Source organism: Fringilla coelebs (genome assembly GCF_963513975.1).
Source record: "Fringilla coelebs genome assembly, chromosome: 30".
Classification (NCBI taxonomy): Eukaryota; Metazoa; Chordata; class Aves; order Passeriformes; family Fringillidae; genus Fringilla; species Fringilla coelebs.
Genome location: NC_140056.1, coordinates 1,670,492 through 1,690,814, shown reverse-complemented (window position 1 = coordinate 1,690,814; position 20,323 = coordinate 1,670,492). Strand labels below are relative to the sequence as shown.

The 20,323-nt window shown below is 65.3% G+C and overlaps 1 protein-coding gene across 1 annotated transcript; it reads right to left on the bottom strand.

Moving 5' to 3' along the window:
- Positions 1-357: 357 nt before the first annotated feature.
- On the bottom strand, positions 358-19,003 carry SHMT2 (serine hydroxymethyltransferase 2). Its single transcript, XM_084223707.1, has 12 exons — positions 18,875-19,003; positions 15,414-15,611; positions 14,130-14,209; positions 11,682-11,882; positions 9,635-9,716; positions 8,296-8,418; positions 8,091-8,230; positions 6,478-6,643; positions 4,375-4,474; positions 2,959-3,114; positions 1,826-1,933; positions 358-708 (listed from the first exon to the last, which is right to left on the bottom strand). The coding sequence occupies exons 1-12, from the start codon at positions 18,896-18,898 to the stop codon at positions 581-583; spliced, it is 1,506 nt and encodes a 501-aa protein (XP_084079833.1). The 5' UTR covers positions 18,899-19,003; the 3' UTR covers positions 358-580.
- Between the last annotated feature and the right edge of the window lie 1,320 nt (positions 19,004-20,323).

Genomic DNA, 20,323 nt, shown 5'->3' with positions numbered 1-20,323 from the left:
AGCCCACTGGGAGAAGCACCACGGGTGGGGAAACTGAGGCACGAGAGCTCTGGGGCTCCTGGTACAGCACTGAGGGGCGCCAGGGACCCCTCCCCAATATCCCCCCACCCTCAGAGCCCACTGGGGGAAGCAGCAGGGATGGGGAAACTGAGGCACAAGACCCCCAGAGCTCCTGGCAGGGCACTGAGGGGCTCCAGGGACCCCTCCCCAATATCCCCCCACCCTCAGAGCCCACTGGGGGAAGCACCAGGAGTGGGGAAACTGAGGCACGAGAGGCACAGGGCTCCTGGTACAACATTGAGGGGCTCCAGGGACCCCTCCCCAAAATCCAGCACAGCACCCAGACACCTCCAAAGCTCTGCCCCCACTTTTATTAGCGACCCCTCCCCATAGAAAAGTGCAAGGCGAGGCTGCAGCAAGCCCGGGAAGGTTCTGGAAGGTTCTCTGTACCCCAACACTGAGAGCAGGGTGCGCCCCCACCCCAGGGATGCGGCACCCAAGGGTGACACCGGGGATGGGGGGAGGGGCAGGGCAGGCCGGGGGGGCTCTGAGGGTGCCCCCTCCCCATCCCTGTGCCCCCTCAGTGGTCGCTGAAGCCGGGCATGGGGAAGGCACGGGCGAAGGTCTCCACGCGCTGCCGCAGCTCGGCCAGGCGCCGCTGCGCCTCCGCGTCCTGCAGCAGGAAGGCCTTGAACTCCTGCAGCTTACCTGGGGAGGGCACAGGTGGGCAGGGCACAGGTGAGTGCCAGGGCACAGGTGAGCAGCAGGGCACAGGTGGGCGGCAGGGCACAGGTGAGCAGGGCAGGGCACAGGTGAGCACCAGGACAGGGCACAGGTGAGCAGGGTACAGGTGAGCAGGGCACAGGTTAGCAGCAGGGCACAGGTGGGCCCCAGGGCACAGGTGAGCACCAGGGCACAGGTGAGTGCCAGGGCACAGGTGAGCGCCAGGACACAGGTGGGCACCAGGACACAGGTGGGCAGGACAGGGCACAGGTGAGTGCCAGGGCACAGGTGAGCGCCAGGGCACAGGTGAGCAGGACAGGGCACAGGTGAGCAGAGCACAGGTGGGCACCAGGGGAGGGCACAGGTGGGCAGGGCACAGGTGAGCAGGAGAGAGCACAGGTGAAGAGGACAGGGCACAGGTGGGCAGGGCAGGGCACGGCACAGGTGAGCACCAGGGCAGTGCACAGGTGGCAGGGCACAGGTGGGCAGCAGGGCAGGGCACAGGTGAGCAGGGCAGGGCACAGGTGAGCAGGGCAGGGCACAGGTGAGCAGGGGAGGGAACAGGTGAGCACCAGGGCAGAGCACAGGTGGGCAGGGCAGGGCACAGGTGAACAGGACAGGGCACAGGTGAGCACCAGGGAAGGGCACAGGTAGGCAGGGGAGGGCACAGGTGAGCAGGGGAGGGCACAGGTGAGCAGCAGGACAGGGCACAGGTGAGCAGGGCAGGGCACAGGTGAACGGGGGAGGGCACAGGTGGGCAGGGCACAGGTGGGCAGGGCACAGGTGAACAGGACAGGGCACAGGTGGGCACCAGGGCAGCTCCAGCCCTTCCCCAGGTACCCACTGCAGGGGTTGGCATCGGGCTGGGAGAAGGGCAGCCAGGAAGGGGAAAATGGGGGGAAAATGGGGGAAATGGGGGGAAAATGGGGGAAATGGGGGGAAAAATGGGGGGAAATGGGGAAAATGGGGGGAAATGGGGGGAAAGGGGGGTAAATGGGGGAAAATGGGGAAAATGGGGGGAAATGGGGGGGGAAATGGGAGGAAAATGGGGGAGAAATGGGGGGGAAATGGGGGGGAAAATGGGGGCTCCCCAGTAGCTCACTGGTTTTGCTCTTGACGTCCAAGGCCAGGGCGATGCCCTCGTCGATGAACTCCACCACCTTCCGGAAATCCTCCTCACGGAACTGGCGGGAGGTCAGGGCGGGGGCACCTGGGGACACCAGGGAGCCCATCAGGGACAGCAGGGACACCCCCACCGGGGGGGCACCGGCCCCACAAGGAGCTCCCTCAGCCCCAGACCCCCATGAAGTCCCAGCCCCACAAGGGGCTCCCTGGGTTTGAGCCCCCCAAGGAGCTCCCTCAGTCCCAGACCCCCATGGAGGCCCCTGAGTCCCAGACCCACAAGGGGTTCCCTGGGTCTGAGCCCCCCAAGGGGTTCCCTCAGTCCCAGCCCCACAAGGGGTTCCCTGGGTTTGAGCCCCCCAAGAACCTCCCTGAGTCCCAGCCCCCCAGGGGGCTCACAGGGTCCCAGCCCCACAAGGGGCTCCCTCAGCCCCAGACCCCCATGGAGGTCCCTCAGTCCCAGCCCCACAAGGGGGTTCTCTGGGTCTGAGCCCCCCAAGAATCTCCCTAAGTCCCAGCCCCCCAGGGGGCTCACAGGGTCCCAGCCCCCCAAGGGGCTCCCTCAATCTCAGCCCCCCCAAGAGGCTCAGGGGGTCCCAGCCCCACAAGAAGCTCCCTCATCTCCAGCCCCCCAAAAGGCTCCCTGGGTCCCAGCCCCCCATGGGGGTCCCTCATTCCCAGCCCCCCAAGGATCTCCTCAGTCCCAGCCCCCCAAGAAGCTCCTTCAGTCCCAGCCCCCCATGGATATCCCTCATTCCCATCCCCCCAAGAGGTTCCCTCAGTCCCAGCCCCCCAAAAGGGCTCCTTCAGTCCCAGCCCCCCAAGGATCTCCTCATTCCCAGCCCCACAAGGGGCTCATGGGGTCCCAGCCCCCCAAAAGGGCTCCTTCAGTCCCAGCCCCCCATGGATGCCCCTCATTCCCAGCCCCCCAAGAAGCCCCCACCTCCCAACCCCTCACTGTGCCTCCCCAAGAGCTCCCCAAATCCCCCTCCCCCACAATCCTTCCCCTTTCCCACCCAAACCCCTCCCCAAATTCCCACTCCCAGAGGCTGAAACCAGGGGGGGCCGCTGTGGCCGAGCCCCCCAGCCCCCCGGGGGGGGTGAGCCCCTCACCCAGGCGCAGCCCCCCGGGGGTCAGGGCGCTCCTGTCCCCCGGGCAGGTGTTCTTGTTGGCCGTGATGGAGACGAGCTCCAGCACCCGCTCGGCCCGCGCCCCGTCCACGCCCTTGGGCCGCAGGTCCACCAGCACCAGGTGGTTGTCGGTGCCACCTGGAGAGGGGAGGAGAGGGGTGAGGGTCCCTGAGTGCCTCCAGAGCGCTCTGCTGCCGCTTTCCTGCTCTGCAGAGATGTTTGTTGTGTCTCACCTCCAATCCCCACTGCTGGCCTGAGATTGAGCAGAGCCGCTTGTCCCCAGCATGGCTCACCTGCCCTGTCCCCATCATGGCTCACCTGCCCTGTCCCCAGCATGGCTCACCTGCCCTGTCCCCACCATGGCTCACCTGCCCTGTCCCCACCATGGCTCACCTGCCCTGTCCCCACCATGGCTCACCTGCCCTGTCCCCATCATGGCTCACCTGCCCTGTCCCCAGCATGGCTCACCTGCCCTGTCCCCACCATGGCTCACCTGCCCTGTCCCCACCATGGCTCACCTGCCCTGTCCCCACCATGGCTCACCTGCCCTGTCCCCAGCATGGCTCACCTCTCCTTGTCCCCACCTCACCTCACCCCTCCTTGTCCCCACCTCACCTCACCCCTCCTTGTCCCCACCATGGCCCAGTCCCCCCTGTCCCCACCACACCTGTGCTCACCCCTCCCTGTCCCCTCCATGGCTGACCCCCCTGTCCCCACCACACCTCACCCCTCCCTGTCTCCAGCATGGCTCACCTGCCCTGTCCCCAGCATGGCCCACCCCTCCTTGTCCCCAAAACTGTGGGGTCAGAGCCTCACCTGACACCAGGGTGTACCTGCACCCCAAACTGTGGGGTCAGAGCCTCACCTGACACCAGCGTGTACCTGCACCCCAAATCTGTGGGGTCAGAGCCTCACCTGACACCAGGGTGTACCTGCACCCCAAAACTGTGGGGTCAGAGCCTCACCTGACACCATGGGGGGTCAGAGCCTCACCTGACACCAGCGTGTACCTGCACCCCAAAAGGGACAGACAGAGCCTCACCTGACACCATGGGGGGGTCACAGCCTCACCTGACACCAGCGTGTACCTGCACCCCAAATCTGTGGGGTCACAGCCTCACCTGACACCAGGGTGTACCTGCACCCCAAATCTGTGGGGTCAGAGCCTCACCTGACACCATGGGGGGTCAGAGCCTCACCTGACACCAGCGTGTACCTGCACCCCAAAAGGGACACACAGAGCCTCATCTGACACCAGCGTGTACCTGCACCCCAAATCTGTGGGGTCAGAGCCTCACCTGACACCAGCGTGTACCTGCACCCCCAAACTGTGGGGTCAGAGCCTCACCTGACACCAGCGTGTACCTGCACCCCAAATCTGTGGGGTCAGAGCCTCACCTGACACCAGCGTGTACCCTCTCTGCAGCAGCGCCTGCGCCATGGCCTTGGCGTTCCTCAGCACCTGCTGGCAGTACTCCCTGAAGGCTGGGGAGCTGGCCTGGGGAGGGGACACCCCAACAGCATGGGGGACACGCCATCAGGACAGGGGACACCCCATCAGGACAGGGGGACACCCCATCAGCACAGGGGACACCCCATCAGGACAGGGGACACCCCATAGCACAGGGGACACCCCGTCAGGGCAGGGGGACACCCCATAGCACAGGGGGGACACCCCGTCAGGAAAGGGGGGACACCCCATAGCACAGTGGGGGACACCCCATCAGCACAGTGGGGGACACCCCATAGCACAGTGGGGGACACCCCATAGCACTGGGGACACACCATCAGGGCAGGGGGGACACCCCATAGCACAGGGGGGACACCCCATAGCACAGGGGACACCCCATAACACAGGGGACACCCCATAACACAGGGGGACAGGACGCCCCATCAGGACAGGGGGGACACCCCATAGCACAGGGGACACCCCATAATACAGGGGGGACACCGCGTCAGCATGGGGGACACCCCATCAGCATGGGGGACACACCATCAGGACAGGGGACACCCCATAGCACAGGGGGACAGGACACCCCATAGCACAGGGGGCACATCCCATCAGGACAGGGGGGCACCCCATAGCACAGGGGACACCCCATAATAAAGGGGGGACACCCCATCAGGACAGGGGGGACACCCCATAGCACAGGGGACACCCCATAGCACACAGGGGACACCCCAATCCCCTCACCCCGGGGGCATAGGACGCCCCATAGCACAGAGGGGACACCCCACCCCCCTCACCCCGGGGCACAGGACGCCCCCATAGCACAGGGGACACCCCATAATACAGAGGGGACACCCTATAGCACAGGGGGGACACCCCACATCACAGGGGGGACACCCCATCAGCACAAGGGACACCCCATAGCACAGTAGGGGACACCCCATCAGGAGAGGGGAGACACCCCATAGCACAGGGGACACCCCATAGCACGGGGGGGAAAACCCCATCAGGACAGGGGGCACCCCATAAGGGACACCCCATCAGCATGGGGGACACCCCATAGCACAGGGGACACGCCATCAGGAGAGGGGACACCCCATAGCACAGGGGACACCCCATCAGGACAGTGGGGGACACCCCATCAGGACAGTGGGGGACACCCCATCAGCATGGGGGACACCCCGTCAGCACAAGGGGACACCCCATAGCACAGGGGGACACCCCATCAGGACAGGGGGACACCCCATAGCACAGGGGACACCCCATCAGGGCAGGGGGGACAGGACACCCCATAGCACAGGGGGTACATCCCATCAGCACAGGGGACACCCCATAGCACAGGGAGCATATCCCATAGCACAGGGGGGACCCCATAGCACAGGGGACACCCCATAGCACAGTGGGGGACACCCCATCAGGACAGTGGGGGACACCCCATCAGCATGGGGGACACCCCGTCAGCACAAGGGGACACCCCATAGCACAGGGGGACACCCCATCAGGACAGGGGGACACCCCATCAGGACAGGGGGACACCCCATCAGGACAGGGGACACCCCATCAGGGCAGGGGGGACAGGACACCCCATAGCACAGGGGGTACATCCCATCAGCACAGGGGGGATCCCATAGCACAGGGGACACCCCATCAGGACAGGGGGGACAGGACGCCCCCATAGCACAGGGGACACCCCACACCTCTCACCCCGGGGCACAGGACGCCCCCATAGCCCAGGGGCACAGGATACCCCACAGCACAGGGGACACCCCAATCCCCTCACCCCGGGGCACAGGATGCCCCCTCAGGACAGGGGACACCCCTCACCCCGGGGGCACAGGACACCCCTCACCCCGGGGGCACAGGACGCCCCCATAGCACAGGGGACACCCCATAGCACACAGGGGACACCCCACCCCCCTCACCCGGGGGCACAGGACGCCCCCTCAGGGCAGGGGACACCCCTCACCCGGGGCACAGGACGCCCCCTCAGGGCAGGGGACACCCCTCACCCGGGGCACAGGACGCCCCCTCCCCAGCCCCCCCTGGCAGACCTGTTTGAGCGCCGCGGCCACGGCAGCGATGGCGTGGTTGTGGGGCCCGCCCTGCAGCGAGGGGAACACGGCGAAGTTGATGCGCTCCTCCAGGTCGTAGAGCGTCTCCCGGCCCGTCCTCGGGTCCGCCCCGCGCACGCCCTTGCGGTAGAAGATCAGCCCGGACCTGCGGCAAGGGACACTGTCACCTGTGTGCCCGGGGGGGGGGGGGGGGGACGGACACCTGCAGGGGCTCCTCGGGCCCAGCCCCACTGGGAGCCCCCTGAGCCCCTGAATCCCAGCCCCCCATGGGGCTCCCAGGGTCACAGCCCCACAAGGAGCCCCCTGAACCCCAGAGTCCCCCAAGGGCCCCCAAAGGAGCCCCCTGAACCCCAGAGTCCCAGCCCCCCATGGGGCTCCCAGGGTCACAGCCCCCCAAGGGGCTCCCTCATTCCCAGACCCTCAAGGGGCTCACAGGGTCCTGTCCCCCAAGGGGCTCCCTCAGTCCCAGCCCCACTGGGAGCCCCCTGAACCCCAGAGTCCCAGCCCCCCATGGGGCTCCCAGGGTCACAGCCCCCCAAGGGGCTCCCTCAGTCCCAGCCCCACAAGGAGCTCCCTGAACCCCTAAATCCCAGCCCCCCAAGGGGGGGGGTCTCTCATTCCCAGCCCCCCAAGGGGCCCCCTGAACCCCTAAATCCCAGCCCCCCAAGGGGCTCCCTCAGTCCCAGCCCCACAAGGAGCTCCCTGAACCCCTAAATCCCAGCCCCCCAAGGGGGGGGGTCTCTCATTCCCAGCCCCCCAAGGGGCCCCCTGAACCCCTGAGTCCCAGCCCCCCATGGGGCTCACAGGGTCACAGCCCCCCAAGGGGCTCCCTCAGTCCCAGCCCCACAAGGAGCCCCCTGACCCCCCAAATCCCAGCCCCCCACAGGGCTCCCTCAATCCCAGCCCCACAAGGAGCCCCCTGAACCCCAGAGTCCCCCAAGGGCCCCCCAAGGGGGTCCCTCATTCCCAGACCCTCAAGGGGCTCACAGGGTCCTGTCCCCCAAGGGGCTCCTCAGGCCCAGCCCCCCAAGGAGCTCCCTGAACCCCTAAATCCCAGCCCCACAAGGGGGGGGTCTCTCATTCCCAGCCCCCCAAGGGGCCCCCTGAACCCCTGAATCCCAGCCCCCCACGGGGCTCCCTCAGTCCCAGCCCCACAAGGAGCCCCCTGAACCCCAGAGTCCCCCAAGGGCCCCCCAAGGGGGTCCCTCAGTCCCAGCCCCCCAAAGGAGCTCCCTGAACCCCTGAGTCCCCCAAGAGCCCCCCAAGGGGCTCCCAGAGTCACAGCCCTCCAAGGGAGTCCCCCATTCCCACCCCCCAAGGGGGTCCCTCATTTCCATCCCCTGGGGTGTCCCCCATTCCCATTCCCCCCAAGGTGGTCCCCCATTCCCACCCCCCATTCCCATCCCCCAAGGGGGTCCCCTATTCCCATCCCCCAAGGGGGTCCCCCATTCCCACCCCCCATGAGGGTCCCCCATTCCCACCCCCCAAGGGGGTCCCCCATTCTCACCCCCCATTCCCATCCCCCAAGGGGGTCCCCCATTCCCACCCCCCACGGGGGTCCCCCATTCCCCCCCCGGCTCCGGGGGTCTCACCTGGCCCCCCGCAGGGTCTTGTGCGTGGTGCTGGTGACGACGTCGGCGTGCTCGAAGGGCGACGGGATCACCTTGGCGGCCACCAGCCCGCTGATGTGCGCCATGTCTGCCAGCAGGTAGGCCTTGACCTCGTCACACACCTGGGGACACCGGGGTCACCTGCTGTCCCCGGAGCCCCCCCGAGCCCCCCGGGATCCCCCCGTACCTTCCTCATGCGGCCGTAGTCGATGAGGCGGGCGTAGGCGCTGGTGCCCGCGATGATCAGGCGGGGACGGAAGAGACGCGCGGTCACCTCCAGCTGGGCGTAGTCAATGAGGCCTGTGGCGGGCTGGGACAGACAGACAGACAGACAGATTGGTCAGTCCTGGTCAGACAGAGCAGGGATGGACAGATGGATGGACAGACAGACAGACAGATTGGTCAGTGCAGGGATAGCCACACGGTCACCTCCAGCTGGGCATAGTCAATGAGGCCTGTGGCGGGCTGGGACAGACAGACAGACAGGTCAGACAGATTGGTCAGTGCAGGGATAGCCACGCGGTCACCTCCAGCTGGGCGTAGTCAATGAGGCCTGTGGCGGGCTGGGACAGACAGACAGACAGATTGGTCAGTGCAGGGACAGAGGGATGGACAGACAGACAGACAGACAGACAGATTGGTCAGTCCAGGGATAGCTGTGCGGTCGCCTCCAGCTGGGCGTAGTCAATGAGGCCTGTGGCGGGCTGGGACAGACAGACAGACAGACAGGTCACACAGAGCAGGGAGGGGCAGATGGATGGACAGACAGACCAGGGATGGACAGACAGATTGGTCAGTGCAGGGATAGAGGGATGGACAGACAGACAGACAGATTGGTCAGTACAGGGACAGCCGCGCGGTCACCTCCAGCTGGCGTAGTCAATGAGGCCTGTGGCGGGCTGGGACAGACAGACAGACAGACAGACTGGTCAGACAGACCAGGCAGGGACAGACAAAGCAGGGAGGGACAGATGGATGGACAGACAGACACAGACAGATTGGTCAGTCCAGGGATAGCCGCGCAGTCACCTCCAGCTGGGCGTAGTCAATGAGGCCTGTGGCAGGCTGGGAGGGACAGACGGACGGACAGGCAGGTCAGACAGAGCAGGGAGGGACAGACGGATGGATAGACAGACAGACAGACAGACAGACAGACAGACCAGGGAGGGATGGACAGGTCAGTCAGCCCAGGGACAGACAGACAGATTGGTCGGTCCAGGGACAGGCAGACAGGTCAGTCAGCCCAGGGGTGGACAGACAGACAGATTGGTCAGTCAGCCCAGCAACAGACAGGTCAGTCAGTCCAGGGACAGACAAACAGACAGACAGGTGAGTCAGTTCAAGGACAGACAGATACATTGATCAGTTCAGGGACAGGCAGACAGGTCAGACAGTCCAGGGATGGACAGACAGACAGACAGACAGGTCAGTCAGTGCAGGGACGGACAGACAGACAGACAGACAGACAGACAGGTGACCTTGGGGACACCCTGGTGACCCCCCAGCCCCTCCCTGCCCCCACTCACATCCAGCTTGTAGGGCATGGACTCGAAGAAGATGGAGGTGGCCGAGATCCTCTTGGTGTCCGTCATGTACCCGTGGGTGAGGCTGGGGACGGGATGGGGAAAACGGGGGTGAAATGGGGATAAAAATGGGGAGGGAACGGGGAAAAACAGGGGTGAAATGGGGATAAAACGGGAAAAAACGGGGATGGAACGGGGAAAAAACGGGGATGGAATGGGGAAAAAACAGGGGTGAAACGGGGATGGAACAGGGAAAAAATGGGGATAAAATGGGCCCTACATCCTAATTCCCAACTCCCAATCCCTCAATCCCCAACCCCAAATCTCCAATCCCCAATCCCCCAATCCCCAATCCACCAACCCCAAATCCCCAATCCCCAACCCCCCTCAGTCCGTACGCACTGGCCACCGTTGGGCAGGTCCAATCCCCCAACCCCAATCCCCAACCCCCCAACCCCAAATCCCCAATCTCCCAACCCCAAATCCCCAATCCCCCAACCCCAAATCCCCAATCCCCCAACCCCAATTCCCAATCCCCAAATCCCCAATCCCCAAATCCCCAAATCCCCAATCCCCCAACCCCAAATCCCCAACTCCCAATCCCCAATCCCCCAACCCCAAATCCCCAAATCCCCAATCCCCCAACCCCCAATCCCCCAATCCCAAATCCCAAATCCCCAATCCCCCCAATCCCATTCCCCCGTCCCCACACACTGGCCGCCGTCGGGCAGGTCCAATCCCGAACCCCAAATCCTCAACCCCCAATCCCCAATCCCCCAAATCCCCAACCCCCACGCACTGGCCGCCGTCGGGCAGGTCCAATCCCGAACCCCAAATCCCCAATCCCCAATCCCCCAACCCCAAAACCCCAATCCCCAATCCCCACGCACTGGCCGCCGTTAGGCAGGTCCAATTCCCCTACTCCTAATCCCCAATTCCCCAACTCCCAACCCCAAATCCCAAATCCCCAATCCCCAAATCCCCCAATCCCCCACGTAATGGCCCTACATTCCAATCCCCCAACCCCAAATCCCCAACCCCCATCCCATCCCCACGCACTGGCTGCCGTCGGGCAGGTCCAATCCCCAAATCCCCAATCCCCAAAACCCCAAATCCCCAAATCCCCAATCCCCAATCCCATTCCCCCATTCCCACGCACTGGCCGCCGTCGGGCAGGTCCAATCCCCCAACCTCAAATCCCCAATCCCCCAACCCCAAATCCCAAATCCCCAATCCCCAAATCCCCCAATCCCCCAATCCCCAATACCCCACGTAATGGCCCTACATTCCAATTCCCCAACCCCAATCCCCAATCCCAATCCACGTCCCCACGCACTGGCCGCCATCGGGCAGGTCCAATCCCCAAATCCCCAACCCCAAATCCCCAATCCCCAATCCCCAACCCCAAACCCCAACCCCAATCCCCAATCCGCACGCACTGGCCGCCGTCGGGCAGGTCCAATCCCCAATCCCCAAATCCCCAATCCCCAACCCCAAACCCCAATCCCAATTCCCCGTGCCCACGCACTGGCCGCCGTCGGGCAGGTCCAAACCCCAATCCCAATTCCCCAACCCCAAACCCCAATCCCCATCCCCGTGCCCACGCACTGGCCGCCGTCAGGCAGGTCCAAATCCCCAACCCCAATCCCCAACCCCAAATCCCCAATCCCCAACCCCAAACCCCCAATCCCCATCCCCAGCCCCACGCACTGGCCGCCGTCGGGCAGGTCCAATCCCAAATCCCCAATCCCCAACCCCCAACCCCAATCCCCGTCCCAGCCCCACGCACTGGCCGCCGTCGGGCAGGTCCAATCCCCCAACCCCAAATCCCAATTCCCCAATCCCAAACCCCCAATCCCCCTCAGTCCCACGCACTGGCCGCCGTCGGGCAGGTCCAATCCCAAATCCCCAATCCCCAACCCCAATCCCCAACCCCAAACCCCAATCCCCCTCAGTCCCACGCACTGGCCGCCGTCGGGCAGGTCCAATCCCCCAACCCCAAATCCCAATTCCCCAATCCCAAACCCCAATCCCCCTCAGTCCCACGCACTGGCCGCCGTCGGGCAGGTCCAGCCCCATCAGGCGCTCGTGGGGCTGCAGCAGGGCGGTGTAGGCGGCCAGGTTGGCGGGGGAGCCCGAGTAGGGCTGCACGTTGACGCCCCAGCGCGCCGGGTCCAGGTCGAACGCCTCCAGCGCCCGCCGCTCGCACAGCAGCTCGATCTGGTCCACCACCTCGGCCCCCCCGTAGTACCTGGGGACATGGGGGTCACCAGGGGGCACAGGGGGGGACAGGGGGGCACCAGGGGGTCACCACTGCCAGCCCGACCCCAAGGGAGCGATCTGACCCATCACCTCAGCACCCCCACAGTGCCTGGGGACACCAGAGGGTCCCCACTGCCAGCCTGACCCCGTGGGAATGATCTGGTCCACCACCTCGGCCCCCCCGTAGTACCTGGGGACATGGGGGTCACGGGGGGTCACCAGGGGGGCACAGGCACAGGGGGTCACAGGGGGGCACAGAGGGTCACCAGGGGGGCACCACTGCCAGCCCGACCCCGTGGGAATGATCTGATCCACCACCTCGGCCCCCCCGTAGTACCTGGGGGCACGGGGGGTCACCAGGGGGCACCAGGGGGGCACCAGGGGGTCCCCACTGCCAGCCCAACCCTGTGAGAGTGATGTAATCCATCACCTCGGCACCCCCACAGTGCCTGGGGACACCTGGGGGTCACAGCGGGGCACCAGGGGGGCATCAGGGGGGCACAGGGGGTCACCAGGGGGGCACCACTGCCAGCCCGACCCCAAGAGAGTGATCTGATCCATCACCTCAGCACCCCCACAGTGCCTGGGGGCACAGGGGGTCACCAGGGGGCACAGGGGACACCAGGGGGGCACAGGGGGTCACCACTGCCAGCCCAACCCCAAGGCAGTGATCTGATCCATCACCTCGGCACCCCTACAGTGCCTGGGGGCATGAGGGGCACAGGAGGGCACCAGGGGGTCCCCACTGCCAGCCCAACCCCATGGGAGCGATCTGACCCATCACCTCGGCACCCCCACAGTGCCTGGGGACACCAGGGGGACACCAGGGGGTCCCCACTTGTTGCGTTGTGATTTCAGGGTTTACCTCAGAACCTCAGGACCCTCCCAGGTCTGTCACTCACCTCTCCTTTCCCCTCCCAGCACTGTCTGTCAATCCTGGAATTCCAGAGTGATTGGCAGGTTCAAAGGATGCCCTCCACCCCTGGGTGGCACTGGGCCATCCAGGTGTCCTCTGTCCCTTTGTCCCTCCCCTCCTGTCCCTGGCTGGTGGCTCCCTGCCCCTTCCCTGCCCCTCTCCCGGGGTTAAAGGAGCAGCACCCACGGGGTCAGGAGTTCTGCTGGAGCTGCTGTGGGTTCAGAGGGCTGTAGGGCAGAATAAAGCTCTGGATCCAAACCCTCCATCAGAACCCACTCCTTTCCTTCACCATCACCCCAAAGCTTCTCCACAGAGGGAACCCTGAGGAGCAGCCCCTGTTATGGGGGGAGGCTCCATCCTGCAGCCACCAGAGCTCCTGCACGCCTGGATCTGCCTCCACGTGCCCAGGGCAGCACCCAGCCAGCCAAAAGTGTCTGTGGGGTGAGTCAGAGGGACAGACAGTGAGAGGCAGGGACAGACAGGTCGGACAGACCAGGGAGGGACAGACAGTCGCCGCTATTTGGCTCAGCACCAGACGAGCTCAGGCACATCCCACCCAGCTGTACTGGGAAAATTCCAAAATATTGGTGCCACAAGGTGAGGCTGCCCCAGAGGAGACTCCAGAGCTCCCAAAGCCTCTGTGGAGAAGCTTTGGGGCGATGGGGAAGGAAAGGAGTGGGTTCTGAGGGAGGGTTTGGATCCAGAGCTTTATTCTGCCCCACAGCAGCTCCAGCAGAACTCCTGAGCCTGTGGGTGCTGCTCCTTTAACCCCAGGAGAGGGGCAGGGAAGGGGCAGGGAGCCACCAGCCAGGGACAGAAGGGGAGGGACAAAGGGACAGAGGACACCTGGATGGCCCAGTGCCCCCCCAGGGGGGGAGGGCATCCTTTGAACCTGCCAATCACTCTGGAATTCCAGGATTGACAGACAGTTCTGGGAGGGGAAAGGAGAGGTGAGTGACACACCTGGGAGGGTCCTGAGGTTCTGAGGTAAACCCTGAAATCACAGGGTGACAGGAGGGGGTCACCAGGGGGTCCCCACTGCCAGCCTGACCCCAAGGCAGTGATCTGATCCACCACCTTGGACCCCAGCAGTATCTGGGGACAGGAGGGGGTCACTGTGACATTTTCTGAAAAATCCTCTTTGCCCAAGGTGGATCTGTTGAGGCCTCTTAGTAAATCCCATTTATTCCTTAGCTCTGTTCTACGTCAGCCTTCACAAGGCATCACCCCTGGGGAGCCCCCCAGTCCTTCCCTGGGGCTCCCCTGGATCCTCCTGCAGCTGAACCCCAGTTCCCACCCCCAGCCCCCTCCCCACTTTACCTCTTCCCAGGATACCCCTCCGAGTATTTGTTGTTGAGGCAGGAGCCCAGAGCCTCCAGCGCTGCCCGGCTGCAGAAATTCTGGGGGGAAAAGGTGGGTGGGGATCAGAGCAGCCAAACCCCCCCAAACAGGGGGTACCCCAAACCTGAGCCCACCCCGTGGGCAGGGACCAAGGCTGGTGGCAGCGGCTGTGCCACCCCTGGGGACTCTGGGGTGGACAATGGGGTGGGGGGAGCTGGGGTCAGAGGGGGACAAATGACACCGGGATGGGGGCGAGGAGGAGGATGGAACTGAGACCCCCAGGGATGATGAAGGGTGAGGGAAGGAGCAGAGAGGGGACAATAGGGGCACTGGGACCCCCTCAGTGGGGACAAGGACAGGGATGGGAATCAGAGCACCCAAACCCCCCAGAAATGGATCCCCCAAGCCCAACCCCACCCCGTGGGCAGGGACCAAGGCTGGTGGCAGTGGCTGTGCCAGCCCTGGGGACTCTGGGATGGACACAAAGCCCAGGGGGGGACACACGGGATGGGGGTCCTGGTGATCAGCCAGGGGTGAGGAAGAGCAGTGGGACAGAACTGAGACCCCCAGGGATGATGAAGGGTGAGGGAAGGGGCACACTGGGACCCCCTCAGTGGGGACAGGGACAGGGATGGGAATCAGAGCAGCCAAACCCCCCAAAAAAGGATCCCCCAAGCCTGATCCCCCACCGTGGGCAGGGACCAAGGCTGGTGGCAGCAGCTGTGCCACCCCTGGGGACTCTGGGGTGGACAGGAGGGTGGGGGGAGCTGGGGTCAGATGGGGACAAATGACACCGGGATGGGGGTGAGGAGGAGGAGTGGGATGGGACTGAGACCCCCAGGGATGATGAAGGGTGAGGGAAGGGGCACACAGGGGCACTGGGACCCCCCCAGTGGGGACAGGGATGGGAATCAGAGCAACCAAACCCCCCAAAAAATGGATCCCCCAAGCCTGAGCCCAGCCCATGGGCTGGTGGCAGTGGCTGTGCCACCCCTGGGGACTCTGGGATGGACACAAACCCCAGGGGGGGACACAGGGGATGGGGGTCCTGGTGATCAGCCAGGGGTGAGGAAGAGGAGTGGGATGGAACTGAGACCCCCAGGGATGATGAAGGGTGAGGGAAGGGGCACACTGGGGCACTGAGACCCCCCCAGTCGGGACTGGGATTGGGATGGGAATCAGAGCAGCCAAACCCCCCCAAAAATGGATCCCCCACGCCCACCCCCACCCTGCCCACCCCCCCCACGCCCACCCCCAGCCCACCTCGGAGGCGATGAGCTCCAGCCCGCGGCACTGCCGGTCCTTCTCCTTCTGCACCAGGCTCCAGAGCTCGGGGTCGCTCTCGGCCAGGCTCTCCTGGCCCGTCCAGCCCGGGCAGGCCCCGGGGGCGGCGGCGGCGGCGGCCCCGTGCTGCCCCCGCCGGCCGCCGGTGCCCAGCCGGGCCCCCCAGCGCTGCAGGCTCTGCACGGACAGGGGGACACGAGCGGTGACCCCCGGAGCCCCCCGGAGCCCCCCGGGCCCGGCCAGCACCCAGCGGTGACAGTGGCACGTGTGACACTCCCGGGATCTGCCCCCAGTCACCCTGCGAGGGGTGGGCACCCCCGGGAGCCCACGGGGACCCCACGAGGACCCCCCCAAAGGACACTAAGGGGCACATGGGGACCCCCCAATGACCCCAAGGACCCCACAGGGACCTCAAGGACCCCACGGGGCACATGGGGACCCCCCCAAAGGACACTAAGGGGCACATGGGGACCCCCAAAGGACACTAAGGGGCACATGGGGACCCCAAGGGGCACAAGGGGCACATGGGGACCCCCCAATGACCCCACGGGGCACATGGGGACACCCCCAAAGGACCCTAAGGGGCATATGGGGACACCCCAAAAGGACACTAAGGGGCACATGGGGACCCCAAGGGGCACAAGGGGCACATTGGGACCCCCCCAAAGGACACTAAGGGGCACATGGGGACCCCCCAATGACCCCAAGGAGCCCATAGGGACCTCAAGGACCCCACGGGGCACATGGGGACCCCCCCAAGGTTCATACAGGGCACATGGGGATCCCCCCAAAGGACACTAAGGGGCACATGGGGACCCCAACGAGCCCACGGGGCACATGGGGAGCCCCCAATGACCCCAAGGACCCCACGGGGACCTCAAGGACCCCACTGGGCACATGGGGACCCCCCCAAAGGACCCTAAGGGGCACATGGGGACCCCCAAAGGACCCTAAGGGGCACATGGGGACCCCCCAAACTACACACGGAGCACATGGGGACCCCCCAAAGGACCCTAAGGGGCACATGGGGACACCCCAAAAGGACCCTAAGGGGCACATGGGGACCCCCCAAGGACCCCACGGGGACCTCAAGGACCCCCCAGAGTTCCACACAGGGCGCATGGGGACCCCAAGAGGCACATGGAGACTCCTCCATGGTCCCCCCAAAAGTCCATGGGGACCCCAGAGGCCCCATGGGGACCCTCCCAAGGGTCCATAGGGCACATGGGGACCTCCAAGGACCCCACAGGGCACATGGGGACCTTCAAGGACCCCACAGGGCACATGAAAAACCCCTAAAAGTCCTCAAAAAGCACACGGGGACCCCCAAAGAAACCTGGGGATCACCCCAAGGACCCCAAAACCCACATGGGCACCTCCAAGGACCCCACAGGGTACATGGGGACCCCCTCAAAGTCCTCACAAGGACCCCTAAAAACACTTGGGGATCCTCCCAAGGGCCCCAAAAGGCACATGGGGACCCCCACAAAAACCTCACAAGGCACATGGGGACCCCCCCAAAGACCCCACAAAGCACACAAGGACCCCTAAAAACATTTGGGGATCCTCCCAGGGTCCCCATAAGGCACATGGGGACCTCCAAGGATCCCATAGGGCACATGGGGACCCCCTTAAAATTCCCCCCAAGGCACACAAGGACCCCCAAAACCCCCTGGGGATCCTCCCAAGGGCCCCAAAAGGCACCTGGGGATCCCCCAAAGACCTCACAAAGCACACAAGGACCCCCAAAACCCCCCAAGGCACATGGGGACCCCCAAGAACCTCACAAGGCACATGGGGACCCCCCCAAAGACCCCACAAAGCACACAAGGACCCCCAAAACCCCAAAAGGCTCACGGGGACCCCCAAGGACCTCACAGGGTACACGGAGACCCCCTTGGAAATCCCAAAAAAACCCCCAAGGACCCCCAAAACCCCCTGGGGATCCTCCCAAGGGCCCCAAAAGGCACACGGGGACCCCCCCCCAAAGACCTCACAAAGCACACAAGAACCCCCAAAACCCCCCAAGGACCCCCCAAACCCCCTGGGGATCCTCCCAAGGGCCCCAAAAGGCACCTGGGGACCCCCCAAAGACCTCACAAAGCACACAAAGACCCCCAAAACCCCCCAAGGACCCCCAAAACCCCCCAAGGACCCCCCAAAACCCCCCCAAACTCCGGTGCCCCGATGGATTCTCACCCACGGGACCCCCCCCCCGTTGTGGCTGGGGGGGGATCCCCCCCGTGCCCACCCGGGGGTGCCCCCGGTGCCCCCCGGTGCCCCCGGTGCCGGGTGATGTAACCGCGGCCGCCCCATTGCATCACCCGCGGGGCCGCGGGCACCGGGCAGGGGCCAAGGCCGGCGGTGGCGGGGCCGGGACCGGCCCCGGGGACTTTGGGACGGACACAAAGTCCGCGGGGGTGGGGGGGGAACCGGGCCGGGAGGGGGGGGGGCACACGGTACCGGGATGGGGGTCCCGGTGTGAGGGGGGGGGGGAGCGGGATGGAATTGAGACCCCCGGGAGTGATGGAGGATGGGAAGGGGTTCACCGGGGGGGAGAACGGGAGCACCGGGACCCCCCCACCGGGCACCGGGACACCCCCGGGATCGCTGCGCTGCCGGGGCTGCAGCACCGGGAGCCCTGCGAGCACCGGGAGCCACCGGGAACGGGACCCGCTTGGGATTCGGGCCCTCCCTCCGGTCACCGGGACCCCTGCGAGCACCGGGAGCCCCGGTGGGTGTTCCCTCCCCCGGTGTACCGGGTACCGGGACCGCTGTGAGCACCGGGAGCCACCGGGGCTGCAGCACAGGGTGGGCACCGGGACCCCTGCGAGCACCGGGAGCCACCGGGAACGGGACCCGTTTGGGATTCGGGCCCTCCCTCCGGTCACCGGGACTTCCCGTGCACCGGGAGCCCCGGTGGGTGTTCCCCTCCCTCCGCGTACCGGGACCGTCCTCCCGGGCACCGGGACCCCTGAGAGCACCGGGAACCACCGGGGCCGCAGCATCCAGCGCGCACCGGGGGATGCGGGAACCGGGGATCCTCACCGAGAACCCTTACCGGAGGATCCCCCGATCCACCGGAACGGGGGATCCTCACCGGGGATCCTTACCGGGAACCGGGGATCCTTACCGGGGACCTTTACGGGGACCGGGGATCCTTACCGGGGATCTTTACCGGGAACCGGGGATCCTTACCGGGGATCCTTACCGGGAACCCTTACCGGGGACCGTTACCGGGGACCCTTACCGGGAACCGGGGATCCTTACCGGGGACCCTTACCGGGAACGGGGGATCCTCAACGGAACCTTTACCGGGAACCGGGGATCCTTACCGGGAACCCTCCCGGGAACCCTCACCGGGAACCCTCACCGGGAGCCCTTACCGGGGACCGGGCCCCCCCCGCAGGCACCGGGCCCCCCCCAGCCCCGAGGCTCACCGTGCCCAGGCGGAGCGGCCACATCTCGCTCTGCGCTGCACGTGGGTCCCGGCCGGGTCCCGGTTCCCGGTGCCGGTTCCCGGTCCCGGCCCCCGCTCGGCCCCGCCCCCACGCGCGCGCTGCCGGGAGGGCGGAGCCACCGGAGCCGCGGGGCCGACGGGAAACCGGAGGGCCGGGACCGGCCCCGCCCCCCCGAACCGGGGCCAGCCCGGTCCCTGCCCCCATCCCGAATTTTGGGGTCCCCCATCTTTGAACCCCCCACCCCGAATTTTGGGGTCGTTGCACCCCCATCCTTAATTTTGGGGTCCCCCATCCCTGCACCCCCCACCCCTAATTTTAGGGTCCCCAATCCTTGCACCCCCCACCCCTAATTTTGGGGTCCCCTATGCCTGCACCTCCCATCCCCAATCCTGGGGTCCCGATCCCTGCACCCCCCATCCCTAATTTTGGGGTCCTTGCACCCTACATCCCTAATTTTGAGGTCCCCCATCCCTGCACCCCCATCCCCAATCCTGGGGTCCCCATCCCTGCACCCCCATCCCTAATTTTGGGGTCCTTGCACCCCCCCATCTCTAATTTTGGGGTCCCCCATCCTTGCACCCCAATCCCTAATTTTGGGGTCCTTCCACCCCCATCCCTAATTTTAGGGTTCCCCCGTCCTTCCACCCCCATCTCTAATTTTGGGGTCCCCCATCCCTGCACCCCCATCTCTGATTTTGGGGTCCTTGCACCCCCCTTCTCTAATTTTGGGGTTCCCCATCCCTGCACCCCCATCCCTAATTTTGATCCCCTATCCCTGCACCCCCATCTCTAATTTTGGGGTCCTTCCACCTCCATCCCTAATTTTGGGGTCCCCCCATCCCTGCACCCCCAATCCCTAATTTTGGGGTCCTCCCACCCCATCCCTAATTTTGATCCCCCATCCCCGCACCCCCATCCCTAATTCTGGGGTCCTTGCACCCCCATCTCTAATTTTGGGGTCCCCCATCCCTGCACCCCCCAATCCCTAATTCCGGGGGTCCCCCATCCCTACACCCCCATCCCTAATTTTGGGGTCCCCATCCCTGCACCCCCCAATCCCTAATTCCGGGGGTCCCCCCACCCCCGGTTTGGTCCCAACCAACAAAATCCTTTTTTATTTTCCCAGCCATTTTTTTTTCCTTTATTTTCCACTTTTTTTCCATTTTAATTTTCTTTACAAAAAAAAAAAAAAATTAAAGATGAAGAAGCCCCTCCCCCCCCCCGAGGGGAGGGGGCAGGAGGACCGACCCCCCCCCCCCCCCAAAAGCACCCTGATGTGCCCCCCGTGCCCCCCCAGGGGTGGCATCGCCCCCCGGTGCCCCCCCAGCATGGGGGGGATCCTGCCCGCACCCCCCCAGCTGAATTTTGGGGGGGGGGTCTCGGTGGGTGAGGGGGGGGGCCGGGACCCCCCAGCACCATTGTAGCCGA

Coding starts and splice junctions, on each gene's coding strand:
- SHMT2 (XM_084223707.1), bottom strand. CDS start 18,898: ATGTGGCCGCTCCGCCTGGGCACG. Junction 14,210..15,413: donor TGGAGCTCATCGCCTCCGAG/GTGGGCTGGGGG, acceptor TTTTCCCCCCAG/AATTTCTGCAGCCGGGCAGC. Junction 9,717..11,681: donor GACCTGCCCGACGGCGGCCA/GTGCGTGGGACT, acceptor TCCCGTCCCCAG/CCTCACCCACGGGTACATGA.